This window comes from Salvia hispanica, chromosome 5, assembly GCF_023119035.1.
Source record: "Salvia hispanica cultivar TCC Black 2014 chromosome 5, UniMelb_Shisp_WGS_1.0, whole genome shotgun sequence".
NCBI classification, from domain to species: Eukaryota; Viridiplantae; Streptophyta; class Magnoliopsida; order Lamiales; family Lamiaceae; genus Salvia; species Salvia hispanica.
Genome location: NC_062969.1, coordinates 21,247,034 through 21,259,977, shown reverse-complemented (window position 1 = coordinate 21,259,977; position 12,944 = coordinate 21,247,034). Strand labels below are relative to the sequence as shown.

The 12,944-nt window shown below is 38.6% G+C and overlaps 4 protein-coding genes across 13 annotated transcripts; 1 reads left to right on the top strand and 3 right to left on the bottom strand.

Moving 5' to 3' along the window:
• The first annotated feature begins 160 nt into the window (after positions 1-160).
• Positions 161-3,607, top strand: LOC125188941. Of its 6 annotated transcripts, XM_048086050.1 has the most exons (14): positions 161-375; positions 441-489; positions 727-736; positions 926-1,213; positions 1,276-1,350; positions 1,416-1,474; positions 1,547-1,682; positions 2,032-2,128; positions 2,218-2,284; positions 2,419-2,517; positions 2,727-2,816; positions 2,881-3,035; positions 3,119-3,220; positions 3,279-3,607. In XM_048086050.1, exons 4-14 carry the CDS (start codon positions 961-963, stop codon positions 3,403-3,405), a joined length of 1,260 nt encoding a protein of 419 aa, XP_047942007.1. In that variant the 5' UTR covers positions 161-375; positions 441-489; positions 727-736; positions 926-960; the 3' UTR covers positions 3,406-3,607. The 6 variants fall into 6 exon arrangements, with proteins under 6 accessions (XP_047942007.1, XP_047942008.1, XP_047942004.1 ...); XM_048086051.1 differs by lacking the exon at positions 727-736; XM_048086047.1 differs by lacking the exon at positions 441-489 and having other exon boundaries at positions 161-440.
• A 319-nt stretch (positions 3,608-3,926) lies between these two features.
• LOC125188943 (NDR1/HIN1-like protein 6) lies at positions 3,927-4,723 on the bottom strand. The gene has a single exon (XM_048086056.1). The coding sequence runs from the start codon at positions 4,657-4,659 to the stop codon at positions 3,955-3,957; it is 705 nt and encodes a 234-aa protein (XP_047942013.1). The 5' UTR covers positions 4,660-4,723; the 3' UTR covers positions 3,927-3,954.
• Positions 4,724-5,123: 400 nt separating this feature from the next.
• Positions 5,124-10,000, bottom strand: LOC125188942 (alcohol dehydrogenase-like 6). Of its 3 annotated transcripts, none has more exons than XM_048086055.1 (9): positions 9,954-10,000; positions 7,440-7,486; positions 7,003-7,325; positions 6,747-6,829; positions 6,580-6,655; positions 6,423-6,484; positions 5,992-6,087; positions 5,743-5,904; positions 5,124-5,436 (listed from the first exon to the last, which is right to left on the bottom strand). In XM_048086055.1, the coding sequence occupies exons 1-9, from the start codon at positions 9,990-9,992 to the stop codon at positions 5,320-5,322; spliced, it is 1,005 nt and encodes a 334-aa protein (XP_047942012.1). In that variant the 5' UTR covers positions 9,993-10,000; the 3' UTR covers positions 5,124-5,319. The 3 variants fall into 3 exon arrangements, with proteins under 3 accessions (XP_047942012.1, XP_047942010.1, XP_047942011.1); XM_048086053.1 differs by lacking the exon at positions 9,954-10,000 and adding an exon at positions 7,734-8,040; XM_048086054.1 differs by lacking the exons at positions 6,747-6,829; positions 9,954-10,000 and adding an exon at positions 7,734-8,044 and having other exon boundaries at positions 6,580-6,690.
• On the bottom strand, positions 9,579-11,260 carry LOC125188944. Of its 3 annotated transcripts, XM_048086058.1 has the most exons (4): positions 10,902-11,254; positions 10,532-10,779; positions 9,954-10,171; positions 9,579-9,753 (listed from the first exon to the last, which is right to left on the bottom strand). In XM_048086058.1, exons 1-3 carry the CDS (start codon positions 11,109-11,111, stop codon positions 9,985-9,987), a joined length of 645 nt encoding a protein of 214 aa, XP_047942015.1. In that variant the 5' UTR covers positions 11,112-11,254; the 3' UTR covers positions 9,579-9,753; positions 9,954-9,984. The 3 variants fall into 3 exon arrangements, with proteins under 3 accessions (XP_047942015.1, XP_047942016.1, XP_047942014.1); XM_048086059.1 differs by having other exon boundaries at positions 9,579-10,171; positions 10,532-10,776; positions 10,902-11,260; XM_048086057.1 differs by having other exon boundaries at positions 9,579-10,171; positions 10,902-11,247.
• Between the last annotated feature and the right edge of the window lie 1,684 nt (positions 11,261-12,944).

Here is a 12,944-nt window from a genome sequence, read left to right as displayed (position 1 = left end):
TTTGGTTAATCAGTGTTTACAACTTACAAGGGAAAATGGTAAGTTTATAACATGAGATGATCATAAGCTGCATGTTAGGGCTGTATGAAAAAAATACAGGATAGAGATAATTCAAAAAGGTGTCATTCGGTGCTAGTTACAGTTTATAGTGGCTGTATACGAAAAACTGGAATATATTTAATCTCACTCTTAAGCTTGCTGCGATTCTTATCAACAATTCAAGTCTCTGTTTCTCTCTCCATAGTAATTGATGTTGATATATGCGGCACACAAATTCAATTCAATCCGAGTCTAGTTTCAATTGTTTGATGGTCTCAACTCTTTCCACCAAATCCCACAACAGAATCAATGCCAAAAAGTGAAAAAAATAATCAAGTATTGATTTCTTCCCCCTCTTTCTCTCTTGTGTCATGGCATTTCTGAGCTCTGTTTTACTTCAGGTATGAATCAGTTTCTCTATTGATTGATTCTTTGTGGCAAATGCAAAGAGTAAGTTTGCTTGTATTGATTGCTTTCTTCCTGAATTATGGCTTATAGTTATAGTTATGCTTTACTCAAAATATTTACTTGAATCTTAAATAAAAGATTAGATTGACAAATTTGGCACTTCCCAGTTCCCACGAGAGTGTTGCTAATTTTGTTGTTGGTTTCTTGTGGCATTGATGCTATCATTTCCGTTTTCAATTTGTGTAATTATTTTAATTTTTTTCAACTTTTTCAATGCAGGATCGACCAGGTTACATATCTTCTGAATTATCACATTTCCATCCCTTGGTTATATACAGTTTGACATTATGTGGCTGGTGCCCCTGAGTTGTCAACTTCTTTACTTGGTTTTGGATTGGTCGTCTTGACTTATTTGAGAAGCTTGTTGTCTTGGAATTATTCTAACGTTTCTTCTGGTCAACCTGCTGTGTTCGTATAGACCATATAGGTTGCTGATCGATAAAACCTTAGGAAATGGGATGTTTTGTATCGACTCAAAAAGACACTAGTGGAAATCGGAGAAGGCCAGCAAACATTGGGGATGTCGCTGTGTTTGTTCCGGGTTTACGGATCCCTAAGCCTGCTGATTTCTCAGAGATGCTGGGCGATCACCTGTCTAAATGCTTGGTGGAACGCTTTTCTTCTCTCAGAACGAGGATAGTTGTAATGGCGGGGCAAGAAGCTCCAACGATTACAACAAACAGAAGGAAAACTGCTACCCAACATGGTCAGTATCGTGTTTTGCTGTCCTATCATATTGATGTTGCATAAGCTGACTGATTCTTGCAGGAGGTTCGACGCTGGGCGATCTCCTTCAGGCTCTAGAAGAATATCTGCCCGTGCTTCTTGGATTGGTTAAAGAGGGTAAGCCATTGTTTCCACTAGTTTTGCCAATCCTATGGCGAGTGTGACTCATTTGCATTGTGCAGGGAGTCCTCTGCAGCACAAAGTACAGTTCGTCTGGATCAATCAAGAAGATGAAGCGGAGGTCAAACTCAAACACCATTCTTTATTCCTTCCCTTGTGCAGTACGTCTCATTATCCTAATCTGTGTCTCCAGGAAACGGCAATGTGTAGTGCTTGGTACGAAGTATTATCTGTTTTGCATTTAATGGCAACATTATCGTTATCCCAAGCTAATCTATTGCTTCTTCCGAGAACGGCAGTTGATGGTTATCAGCCCAAGCTATCGGAAGGTAGGTGTTATGGTAAAGCTTATATACAGACATATATTATGATCATACTATTGTCTCACAAATAATGTTTCATTGAGCCATTTTTGTCCCTACTTCATGCATACAAACCCGTGTGTAAGTCTGTATTTTATAAGCCCACATGTTTATACTGCATTTGGTTTTCTGGAGATGAAAATGGAATTTCTTGTAATATTTTTGCATGGATAAATTTAGCACTAGAGTACGATGAATATGCTTTCAGAATAGAAGATGAAAACTTTCTGAGTTGCTCTAGTGATCTTTTTGAACTTTATAGTAACTGGTGCTTATATAGGCTTTTCTTCTTCTATGTTGTGTGTCTTTTCAACAGAGAGTCGTCGATCTTCTGTTGATGTTTTCTTGAAAGCAGCTGGGTACCTTGATTGTGCTGTCCGCCATGTTCTCCCGCAGTTTCCCAATGAACTGAGGTATCTTCGTGCACGCTTTTAGTTACTGTTCTGAAGATCGTATTCAAGAAGTGCCCGATTCCATCCTTATTTTCCATTATAATCTCAAGGAGGAATCTTCCAGTGGACCTTTCTGAAGGAGTTCTACGAGCACTTTGTCTCCAAGCACTTGGACAGGTATTGAGCACATGTTTGATCGGCTTAATCATGCCATTCTCCCAGAAATTTCTGCTTGTGTTGCCTCCATATGAACAACTGGAATCGATGAAGCTTTATCAGTTTTTGTTGAGGCTAATTTGTGCGTTGAATAGGGCGTTGATATTCATCTGGGACTTGCTATTGACAGCACTAAAGCAACGCTGGCTGTAAAACGAAGACTTGCCTGCGAGATGGTGAAATACTGGCAGCAGGTATTGTATTGTTAATATATGTTACTCCCTCCGGCCCATTTTAAGTGGCTCGTAATTTTCAGCCAAGCAGTATAGCCCTACTAGCTTTGAGCCACTTTTTTGTGCTTAAAAAGGAATACAAGCCGTTGTGTTAGATAGTTCAAGTTGATTTGGTTGATTGGAAAAATCAGAATATAAGTGCAACTTATGGGGATTATCTGTGATGGCAGGCACAAGATAATATAATAGACCTTATGATGGCAAACGGGTGGGGAGAAAAGCATCAACTATTCGTGAAATGGAAATACGTAGAAGCAAAGGTATGTTAGCAATGAGAATTTGTTTAGGTAAGTGTATAGTGGTTGATGGTTATTTGGTTGGCAGGCTGAGGCATATTACTACCACGGTCTAATTCTGGACGAGGGGAAGACGGAGAAGTCTCACGGGATGGCTGTAGCTGCTCTGCAAGCAGCAGATGAGTACCTCAAAGAGAGCAACAAAGCCTGTGAAGCTTTCCATGCATCACCCCCGCTATCTAGGTAGATATAATGTTTCTATTTGCTAAAACTATCATTTTATATATATATACACTATATTTATGGAAATGTATGAATCTGTGCAGGAATCCTCCTCTTTGGGGAACCATGAAGTTTCTCTCTGAAAAGATCCCAAAGGATACTTGTAGCAAAATGAGAATCAACAAGGATCTTTACTCTCACGACAAGTAAGTCAGCCGCCACCTCATCAACAAGGATGATTGATAATTGATTAATAAACGTTAGTTTTTATTGTAGGATAATGGAGACAGCGCCAACGCTGCCAGAATTTGCCTTGGCCCTCAAACCGGACGAGTACCAGCTTCCTCCGGTGGATATCTCGTGGAATCAACAACTACAGAACACTAGATGATGATGATGATTGGCATGACCAAAATGGTTGTCACAGATTATGAATAATGTGGTGTTTTGCTGTGTCTCAAAGCTTTCAACTAGAGAAATGGGGTAAATGTTTGGTTGCAGAGGGCCTCTGTGAAATTCACATTGTGGTGTAAATCTCAGTGTGTGAAAGAATGCTACAACAGCATAATAATTCAAACCATTTTCTCAACTCAGTTTGAGTCTCACTACTGGTGGATCATGCAAGTTTTAATTAATCCATTCCCTTTTGTTTCTTTCTCCTTCCGTTACAAATATAACTGCAACTGAGGGACTGAGATATTGCGAAAACGAGAGTCAAGAAGACGGAGGAGAGAGCACGTGCCGGAAGAAGATTCCAAGATTCCCTCACCGATCAAACTTTTGGCATTGTCATAGTAGTAGAGTAGAAGTTTTATAAAATATACTACTGCTATTATTTATGTTCATTTAAAATGATGTGACTGTTCCTCTACTAAGTACAAACATAATCGTTGAAAGTGAGAGCTGAACACATGACATGGGAAGAGGCGCATCAAATTATTCAGAGTTTGAGTCCAAAATGACAAGTACTAGCTTTAATGCTGATTAAACTATTAGTAGCAAGACTATCAACGATCAACATGCAGGTCCCCACTATCCTGACCTTCCTGAGCTTCAAGGATCCAAGTTTGATGCTGACGGGCACATTTATCTTAAGATCGAGAGGGACCCTTCCAGTTTGTTGCTGCTCCTGCAATGCATTAAGCAGAGTTGTCCCATACTGATTCCGCCCTGTTAATGCAACGTTCAACACCGTCTTGTTTTGATGCCCCTGGTAGAATATGGGGATGGTTCCTTGGCAGAGGTTGGTTTCTTTGTACCATACGCTAAGATGGCTTCCCTTCTCGTAGTAGATCCCAATCTTCTTGTTGGGGTTGTCAGCGGTGACCCTAACGTTGAACCTTGCAGAAAGGGTCATGTCGAAATTGAGTGTCAGATCCGATACCCTGAGGTTGTCGACTGAATATTTGGGAAGCTTGGGTTGAAATACAAGGTAAATAACGGCTACAGTGGCTCCAACGATGAATAGCAGGAGTGTCAGGAGGCCAACTGTCCAGCAAAGGCATTTGCAACAACGGTCAGGCTTGCGTGGTGGTACCATTGCAATTGATGATGGATCTCTTTTTTCTAGTATGAGTGGGGCTTGAGGCCGAGTAAGCGTCGCTGCTTCCACATCCGGATATATCTTCTTGTGGTGGTCTGCCATTGGAGATGCTCTGCTCTCAATTCTTGTTTTCTATTGTTGCCAAAACCAGTTATGTTATGTCTAAATTATGTTCTGATATAATGTGTCATTTAGATTTGTGGTGTATATATATGTGCGCGTGAGTTTTCTCTTTGGTCGGAAAAATTGGTCACCTTTTTTCTTACCTAAACAACAAAAGTAATAAGTGCATGAAAGTCAGACAGGGTTAGGCCAGCTATACATCACAATTTTAATTTATTTTTTTATTTTCTTTGGAGGCTAGCTAAGCATGACTAGTTGGATTAAGCTCAAAAAACAGCATGGGAAAGAAGATGTTGCAAGTCAATAAATTCTGTCCAATTGTATGTGCGCGCCTGTTATTTAAAAAGTAACTACGTAAAAGAGCACTAAACTTTTGACACATTTTTGCCAAATCTACGAATATAGTTGATCAATATTTGAAATTGAAACCATACACGATGTCATACCCATATAATTCCACAATCAATTAACAGGCTAGATCATTTCCATGTAATATATTCATAATTTAGAAACCAGACAGCTAAGTAAAACAAGTACTGTAGTACAAAATTTAACATGTATTGCTGTTCCAACATAATCATGCAATGAACTCAAAATGGCTTCAACTAGTAATTTGATTGGTTTCATCAGAAAAAAACTCTACTTTGGCATGTGAATGACACAACGCAAGCATTTCCCTTCTCTCATCAACTGAAACGCCTCGTTTATATCTTCAAACATCAGGTTGTGCGTTATATAGCTATCGATCTCAATTTCCTGAAGCACAGTAATTGTCGTGATGTCAATTACAACAACAGTGTTCCAAAAGCAATTTCTACACATTTAAATTGAATTATTATCTCCATGAACTAGTTTGAAGTAGAGGAACTAGGATTCTTCTGCGCAAAGTTAGCTAACTTTTTTGCATGAGGTGTTCTTTATCTCAAAACTTATTAGAAAATGTGATTGCATAAATCAAGGAAAGTGAAACATCAAAACATTCTACAAGCAGTATAATATCAAATAGAACTTGTCCCAGTATTATAATACATGCAGATGTTCAAGACTATATAATGCCGTTACCTTCTTCAGGTACATGTCAACAAGTGAAGGAAGATCAGATTTTGGTTTCCATCCACCAAAAAGTGATCCCGTTAGCGTTCTTCCAGAGAGAAAGAGTCCATAGTGAGCTGATATATCTGGTTTCTCTTTGGGCACACCAAGGGTCACAGTCAAACCCCACCCCTGTAACCACAAGATATATCTGGAATCTTATTGTCGTCCTCAAACAAGTGAACCAAACAATATGAACAAGTGAAGTTCAGAATTTACAGCACAGCATGACTGTAAAGCAGCAGTAATCATGCCAGTGTCTCCCACACACTCAAATGCATAGTCTGCACCACCATCTGTAATGCCGCTGATAACCTGAAAAGGGATTCAGCATAAAGCCTTGTATATGAACTTATTATAAGTATAATTTTTAAGATGAGCTCTTGGAAGCAAGCTATTGTAATACAGATTTCATGATAGAAAAATAGGGTAGAAAGGTCTCAACACTATTTGAAAGCAAAAGGATGACATCAATAAACTGCAATCTCGACCAGAACACGTTAGTCAATAAGTAAAACATGATTCACAATTACCAAGTGCATTGCACTGTTTCAGCTTCTACTCTAGTTTTCTGGTTGCTATTGGCTAATTTTTCCACATAACACAAAATAGTGTGTATAACAATTTCTAATGAAAATGCAAGTGCAAACCTGTTGGATAGGTTGATCATGGTCATTTGGGTTCAGAAAGTCGGTTACTCCAAAAGCCTTGGCTGTATGTTAAACAAAACATGATCGCAATTCAGTAAATCTTCTATTATGCTTATTTTTTGTAGCTCATGAACATCAAGGTATAAACTTTAAGCACCTCTTTCACTCTTCTCCGGATTTGTGTCAATACCAATTATTCTAGATGCTCCTCTCAGTTTTGCACCTTGTGCAACCTGTTCAGGTGTGGAACAGCGAGATATAGATGTCACTAGGAAAAAAAAAAGGTTTTGGTCATGATGGTGGAATAAGAAATTTGCTACTCACAGAAAGACCAACAGTTCCAAGGCCAAAAACAACGACAGTGGATCCTTCAGAGATATTTGCAACCTTCCAAGCTGCGCCTAAACCTAGTGGTGGGAAATTCAGGCAGCTTTCATATTAGCAAGTTTACAGTAAAAGCAACTGCTCCCACATGCTAGCCAAGAATAACACCGACAAATAAGGGAATGCTTATGATGGTAAGGCTGAGATAATGCTAAATTTACATCACAATCCTTGGAAAAAGAAGTGAGATAAGTACCTGCAGCCACTCCACAGCTTAGAAGGCATATTTTATCCAATGGTGCAACTGGGCTAATCTTCACAGCACATCCAGAGTGCACAACTGTATACTCACTAAAGCTCGAAACAGCACAGTAATGATATACAGGCTTTCCCTTCAACGAGAAGCGGGTTTTCTTGTCACTATGCATTAAGCCTTGACGTTCCAAGCCAAGCGTGTGGCAGATATTGGTTTTGCCTAAGGCACATGGTCTGCATCTCATACATTCTCCCGTGAATAAGGTGAGTACATGGTCCCCCAATTCGAATTCAGTAACTCCTTCACCCACACTCTCGACAATCCTACAAATATGCAACTATGTGTTGATTTTCCATTGTGAGTCGCATAAAAGGTAATTATGTGATTAAGACACATCCAGCAAGAGGAAAGGAGTAATAAGGACAAAGAGAAGTCACCCTGATGCTTCGTGCCCAAATATCCGAGGAAATATTTGAGGTTGAGCCTGCAAAAACAGTACAATAAATGATAGAAATGTGCAATATGCATAGAAACAGAAATAGACATCAAGCTCAAAGAATGAAACAATAAGGTGAAGGATTACTTGTATTATCGAGAATTCTGCTTAAAATATTGAACGAGAAAAAAAGTAAGGCAAATCATAGTATTAGTATCTGATTTCACAGCATATTCCATAGCGAAATTGAGTTGCATAACTGTTGGGGTGGATAATAAAGATGAGGTTATCGTGCCTGAGAGAGCCAAGCGGTGAGGTCGCTGCGGCAAAGGGAAGTGCAGACGACTTTAATGCGGATCTCCAGTGGTTGAGGCGGGCTCAGCTCCACCTCCTCTATCACCAGCGCCTCTCCCGCCGCCCACGCCACCGCCGCTTTGCATCTAATCGACATCAAATGCGAATGCTGCTTTCTTCACTCTTACTTTTACTAGCCAGGTAGGTGAGTCGATAGTTTGGTGGGGAAGAGGTAGTAGGTGAGGCCATATTTATTTACACTTCTTAGCTCGACCTCGAGCTCTTGCTCTTCCTCTTCCGGGTGAAAGCGCTATTGGACATCATTTTAATTTGTTAAATGTAGTTTTTTATATTCTTAACAAAAATATTTTTTCACTTTTCAAAAATAGAGCTGTCTATGACTATCTTTTCCAAAATATTTTTTTTAACTTTTATCTCTAATTTATCCAAATCATCTATAAATACTTTTATTCATTACCCATTTTTACATTAAACTATCTCTACTCATATTTCTTCATATAATTCACCAAATGGATCCAAAACTGATTGATTGCGAAAGTGGAGCATGAAGAATACCATCAATTGCTAAATTCAACTATGAGTAATGAGTTTTAAATAAATTTTATTTTAGGATTTTAATTATGCAATTTAAAATTTACTACTTTTTTAATTTTAGAAATTTATTGTATCAACATTTAAAAGTGAACTCGGGGTTTTACAAACACCAAGTCACCAAAACATTTTCTTGTTTAAAAGTATGGCCAGCCCATTTTTTTCTCTCCTCATACTATATATGAACCTTATATGTGAAACGAGAACGTGGCCACATTCTCGATCACCGGACCGGCCAACTCGAAAGATAACGCATGATCCCCTCTGTGTACGCTACCTTGAGTAGGGACTCACTCCCCACTAGGCGATCAAATAGACACATCCTCACAAAATACGGCATGACACAACATAGTTGGAATTTAAGCACATAACTCATATTTGAAAAATATTGCGTAAATTTAAAAATTGGCCTACACGATAATGTAGGATAGAAAGCCTACCTCGTTCGCTTAAAATTCTTAACTTGAAAAGTTTCACTCCGACTTTAACTCGCATGAGAAAGAAAATCTTTTTAAAATTAAAAAATAAAAATAAAAACTCGTCAAAACTCGAGAAACATCTAATTAAATCAGAATGCATGCATCCTATTAGTGATCATTTTGTCCTTAGGTCTCTTTTTAGGGAATTTTTTTTTCTGAATTCTCGTATATTAAAAGCTCCATCCGACATTCTACTTGAGCCATAATCCCACGGTTTCTATCTTGTTTGCCATTTCTTGTATTACTTGTGAGTCAGATCCTTTAGGATCTGATCTATTAGTGTTACTGACGTTCTACTTGAGTGTGCAGGCCAAGTTCGAAGGATTTAGCTATGGAATCTAAATTGGTCAAGGGTTCTGATTAGTGCTAGGGTTTCCTTTTTATCTTGTAGCATCTGTAGATTGTATAGTTCAGTAACCATCTCTGAGATTAACCATCTTGGCTTGTATCTCTGAGATTAACCATCTCAGATCCTTTGCAATAAAAGAGGTCCCGGTAATTAGTGAATCCCGAGTGATCTGATCCCTACACGAATTAATAATATAAATAAAGATAGACCTAAATTTTGTTTGGCATAAAATTCTATTTTCTTCTCAAGAATTATGTAACATTCCTCGATTTCCTATGCAATACGAATCTCCAATAATTATTGAGCATTCACAAAATTCCACCTCCATTTGCATTCATAATTCTCTTTTCTCCAATCAAGTAAGGCATGAAGAAACACGAGCTCTAAAAAAAATAATTCCATAATCTCTCCAAATAAAATAAAACGATATTTGACTAATAGTTCGACGGTCATCCAAAAATAAACTTAAAGGAATAGGAAAAGTCGGGGCGTAACAATCTGTTCAGTTACATGACAGCACGTTTATACTGATTATGCTAATTCAATGCAAGTAAAGAAACCATTTCTCAGCAGATGCGAACCTGATAATGCATTCATGAGAATTAGTGAAGCATTCATTCCTGAAACAGGAACTCACATCGAGCATGAGACAATATGTTGATACGTGGTAACATTAACAGCAGAAAAAACTCAGTTCATGTCTGCATACTCTACGAACGAATCTACATATACCATCTCTGAAATACTAACAGACGGGAAGCTAATGTCGCGGGGCACTTACAAAAATTTGAAATGGCTTTGGCGCATCATGATCATACATTTGATGTTTTGGAGGGGAGGAACGGCCCCCACCACCCATATTCGTACTTGGCATAAGGAGCTGTCCACTTCTCCGGCTTCTCAAACTCAATATCAATGGGGCTGGAAGCCAGAGCTTCTTCAAGAGTGTCAGTTTCAAAGCTATCTTGCAGAACTCGGTCTAGTCTTAACTTCATGAACCTACATATATACAAACAATTACGCTTAGTAATTAATGTCGATGGAAATCACAAGGGCATAAATGGCTGTACAAAGGTGACAACGAGTCTATGAAATGCAATGTAGCAAAAGGAGAGCAGCAAGATACATGGACAATCTTGACTAAAAGCATCAGAAATCAATGCGTACTGTCAGACAGCCATTCCAATCTTGACACAACAGAACCAGCAAGCACAAGGAATGCATCAATCTTTAAACTTGTAATAACAATGAGTCTATGAAGCACAATGCAAAACAACAAGATGCATTTTTCAGACAGCCACACCAGTCTTTAAACACATTACAATCAGCAAAACAAATGCATAAAATGCAACAGCATACGTGATCCAAGGGCCATTAGTGGAAACAAGAGCAACAGCAGGCCTCTTGAGCCTCTTAGTAATATTAGGGAATTTGTCCAAGAATTTAGGCTCAATCACAAGCCAGAAATCCTGCTCCATGTTCCTCTCCCCATAAAGCCGGAGGCGCTCCAACATCAGCTCTTGGAAATGCTCCTCCTCATCCAACATAAACTTTGCATTCGCCACAACAAAGTGATAACTCTTGCTCCCACCTTCACCCTCTGCCTGCTGCCCTCTCTCTCAAAACCAAAATCAAGATCAGCCCACATACAAATGCATCAATCTTTGATTAAAAAGAAAATATCATATGGGACATCGGAAAATGGTGATAAAAGTTGAAAAGTTTCAACCTTTACAGCGGCATCGGATGAATCAACCGCGGCGACAGCGGTTCTGAAGGAAGTTCTCGATTTCAAGAAGCTGCTGCTGGTGATGGAGTTGGGAGATTTTAATAAAGGCTTATTTAGTGGAAGTAGGAAAGGCTTTGGGGGATTGTGGGAGGGAGAATTGAGCAATTGGCTGCCAAGTGAGCCAAGACTTACTGCAGTGGAAGCTAACATGGCTGCCAGAATCAGCTACTTCTTCTGTCTGGGGAGAGAGTGAGAGAGAGATGGGCGGACTTCTCTAGTAGTGTGGGAATGGTGAAGAAAGGGGATAAGATATAGGGAATCTTATCTGCTTTCTTTTACCCGTTTTCCTTATCTATGTACATTAATTTGAGCTTTAATGAATTATTATAAAAAAATCATTTCGTTTTAATATACTCCATATTTTATTATATGTTAAAAATAAAACTAACATAAAATAGAATGGAGAGAAGGGCGTCGACGCACGAGGAGGAGGCGATTGACCGCGGTGGCGTCGTGAGATCCGGGGAGGGTGGAACCGCGCACAGTGACGGCGAGAGTGGTCGATGGTGAGAGGAGCGACGGCGGCGGCCTTGTCGTGGCTTGCCAGAGAGGAAGAGGGCGAGGCGATATGGAGAGAAATGGTGGGAGAGAGGCCGCGAGAGAGAAAGGGAGACGATGGGAGAGAGGAGAGCGGCAGGCAGCGGAAGGAGGCTGGATTTAATTGAGGTTGGGCTTCGGGGATTAAATGGTTATGTCCAATCTGGATTTAATTGATTGAGGTTGCAGATAATGTAAAAATGAGCCCAATTTCGAAATTCATAAGTAATTGTAATTACTTATGTTGTGCTAATTTATTAAATCCAGATAAATTACTTTTTATTAAACTACATCTTCAGATTTCTTAAAAAAAATGTAATCACCGTATTAACCAAGGAAGATGTTGTAGTATTAACCAATGAAGAACATCAAAGAGAATAATTAATTCGGTGTAGAAATGAACCTTCGAGCCAAGGAAAATTCAAGAATGGGCAAAGTCCCTTGTTTGACTTTGATTCCCAAAATATTTATGGCATGATTAATTAAATATCCAATTTAATTATAGCAAAAAAAATAAAGAAAGAAAAATTAAATCTCCAATTTAATTATAGCACAAAGTTGTATAAAGATAACATAGAAATAGAATGCATATCATCGAGTTAGTATCCAACTCGAAACTAAATTCTACCCCCTCTGTCTCCGTCCCGCCATAAGTGATGGATTTCTTTAGGACACGAGATTTAAGAAAATGTTATGTATTGAGTTAAAGTAAAGAGAATAAAGTATGAGAGAAGAAAAAGTAAAAGAGATAAAAAAGAATAAAGTAAAAGAGAGAATAAATTAAAAGAGAGTTAAAGTTAGGGGTGGCGAAACGGGTTACCCGCGGGTATCCGTACCCGACAAGTCGGGTACCCGTACCCGATTCTAGCCAAATTGTTGTCCCGATACCCGCCCCACGACATACCGGGATTACCCGATACCCGTGTCGGGTATCCCGTACCCGACATTGCGGGTACCCGTACCCGACTCGAAATCCTAATAAAAAATTTGAAAACCATAACAACCGTCAATATTCCCTAATTTACTTTATTAATATCGATGGTAAACATTGACTAGATTGGGAATAAAAGTTAGGGAACACTCTATAGCTAGTTCGGTGAGTTTTCAATTGTATGTTCTTTGGAATATATAAATGTTTCAAAAGAACTCTTAGATAAAGTACTTCCATTGTTCCACATTAATAGATGCATTTCATTTTCTCACTCATTTTGGAAAAATAATAATAGAAATACTATTCTCTACATTATTATCTCTCTTACTTTATTTTTCCTCCATTCTAACTATATATTTTTAATTTTTTAAAATGAGTGCGTATAAGGCTATTATTATTTAATTATTTACTTTTTTTTTCTCCACTTTAACTATTTGAAACACGTCTATTAATATGGAACGGAGGGAGTATTAAAAGATGGAATATGACTAATACTAATAATAACGGGTATTATC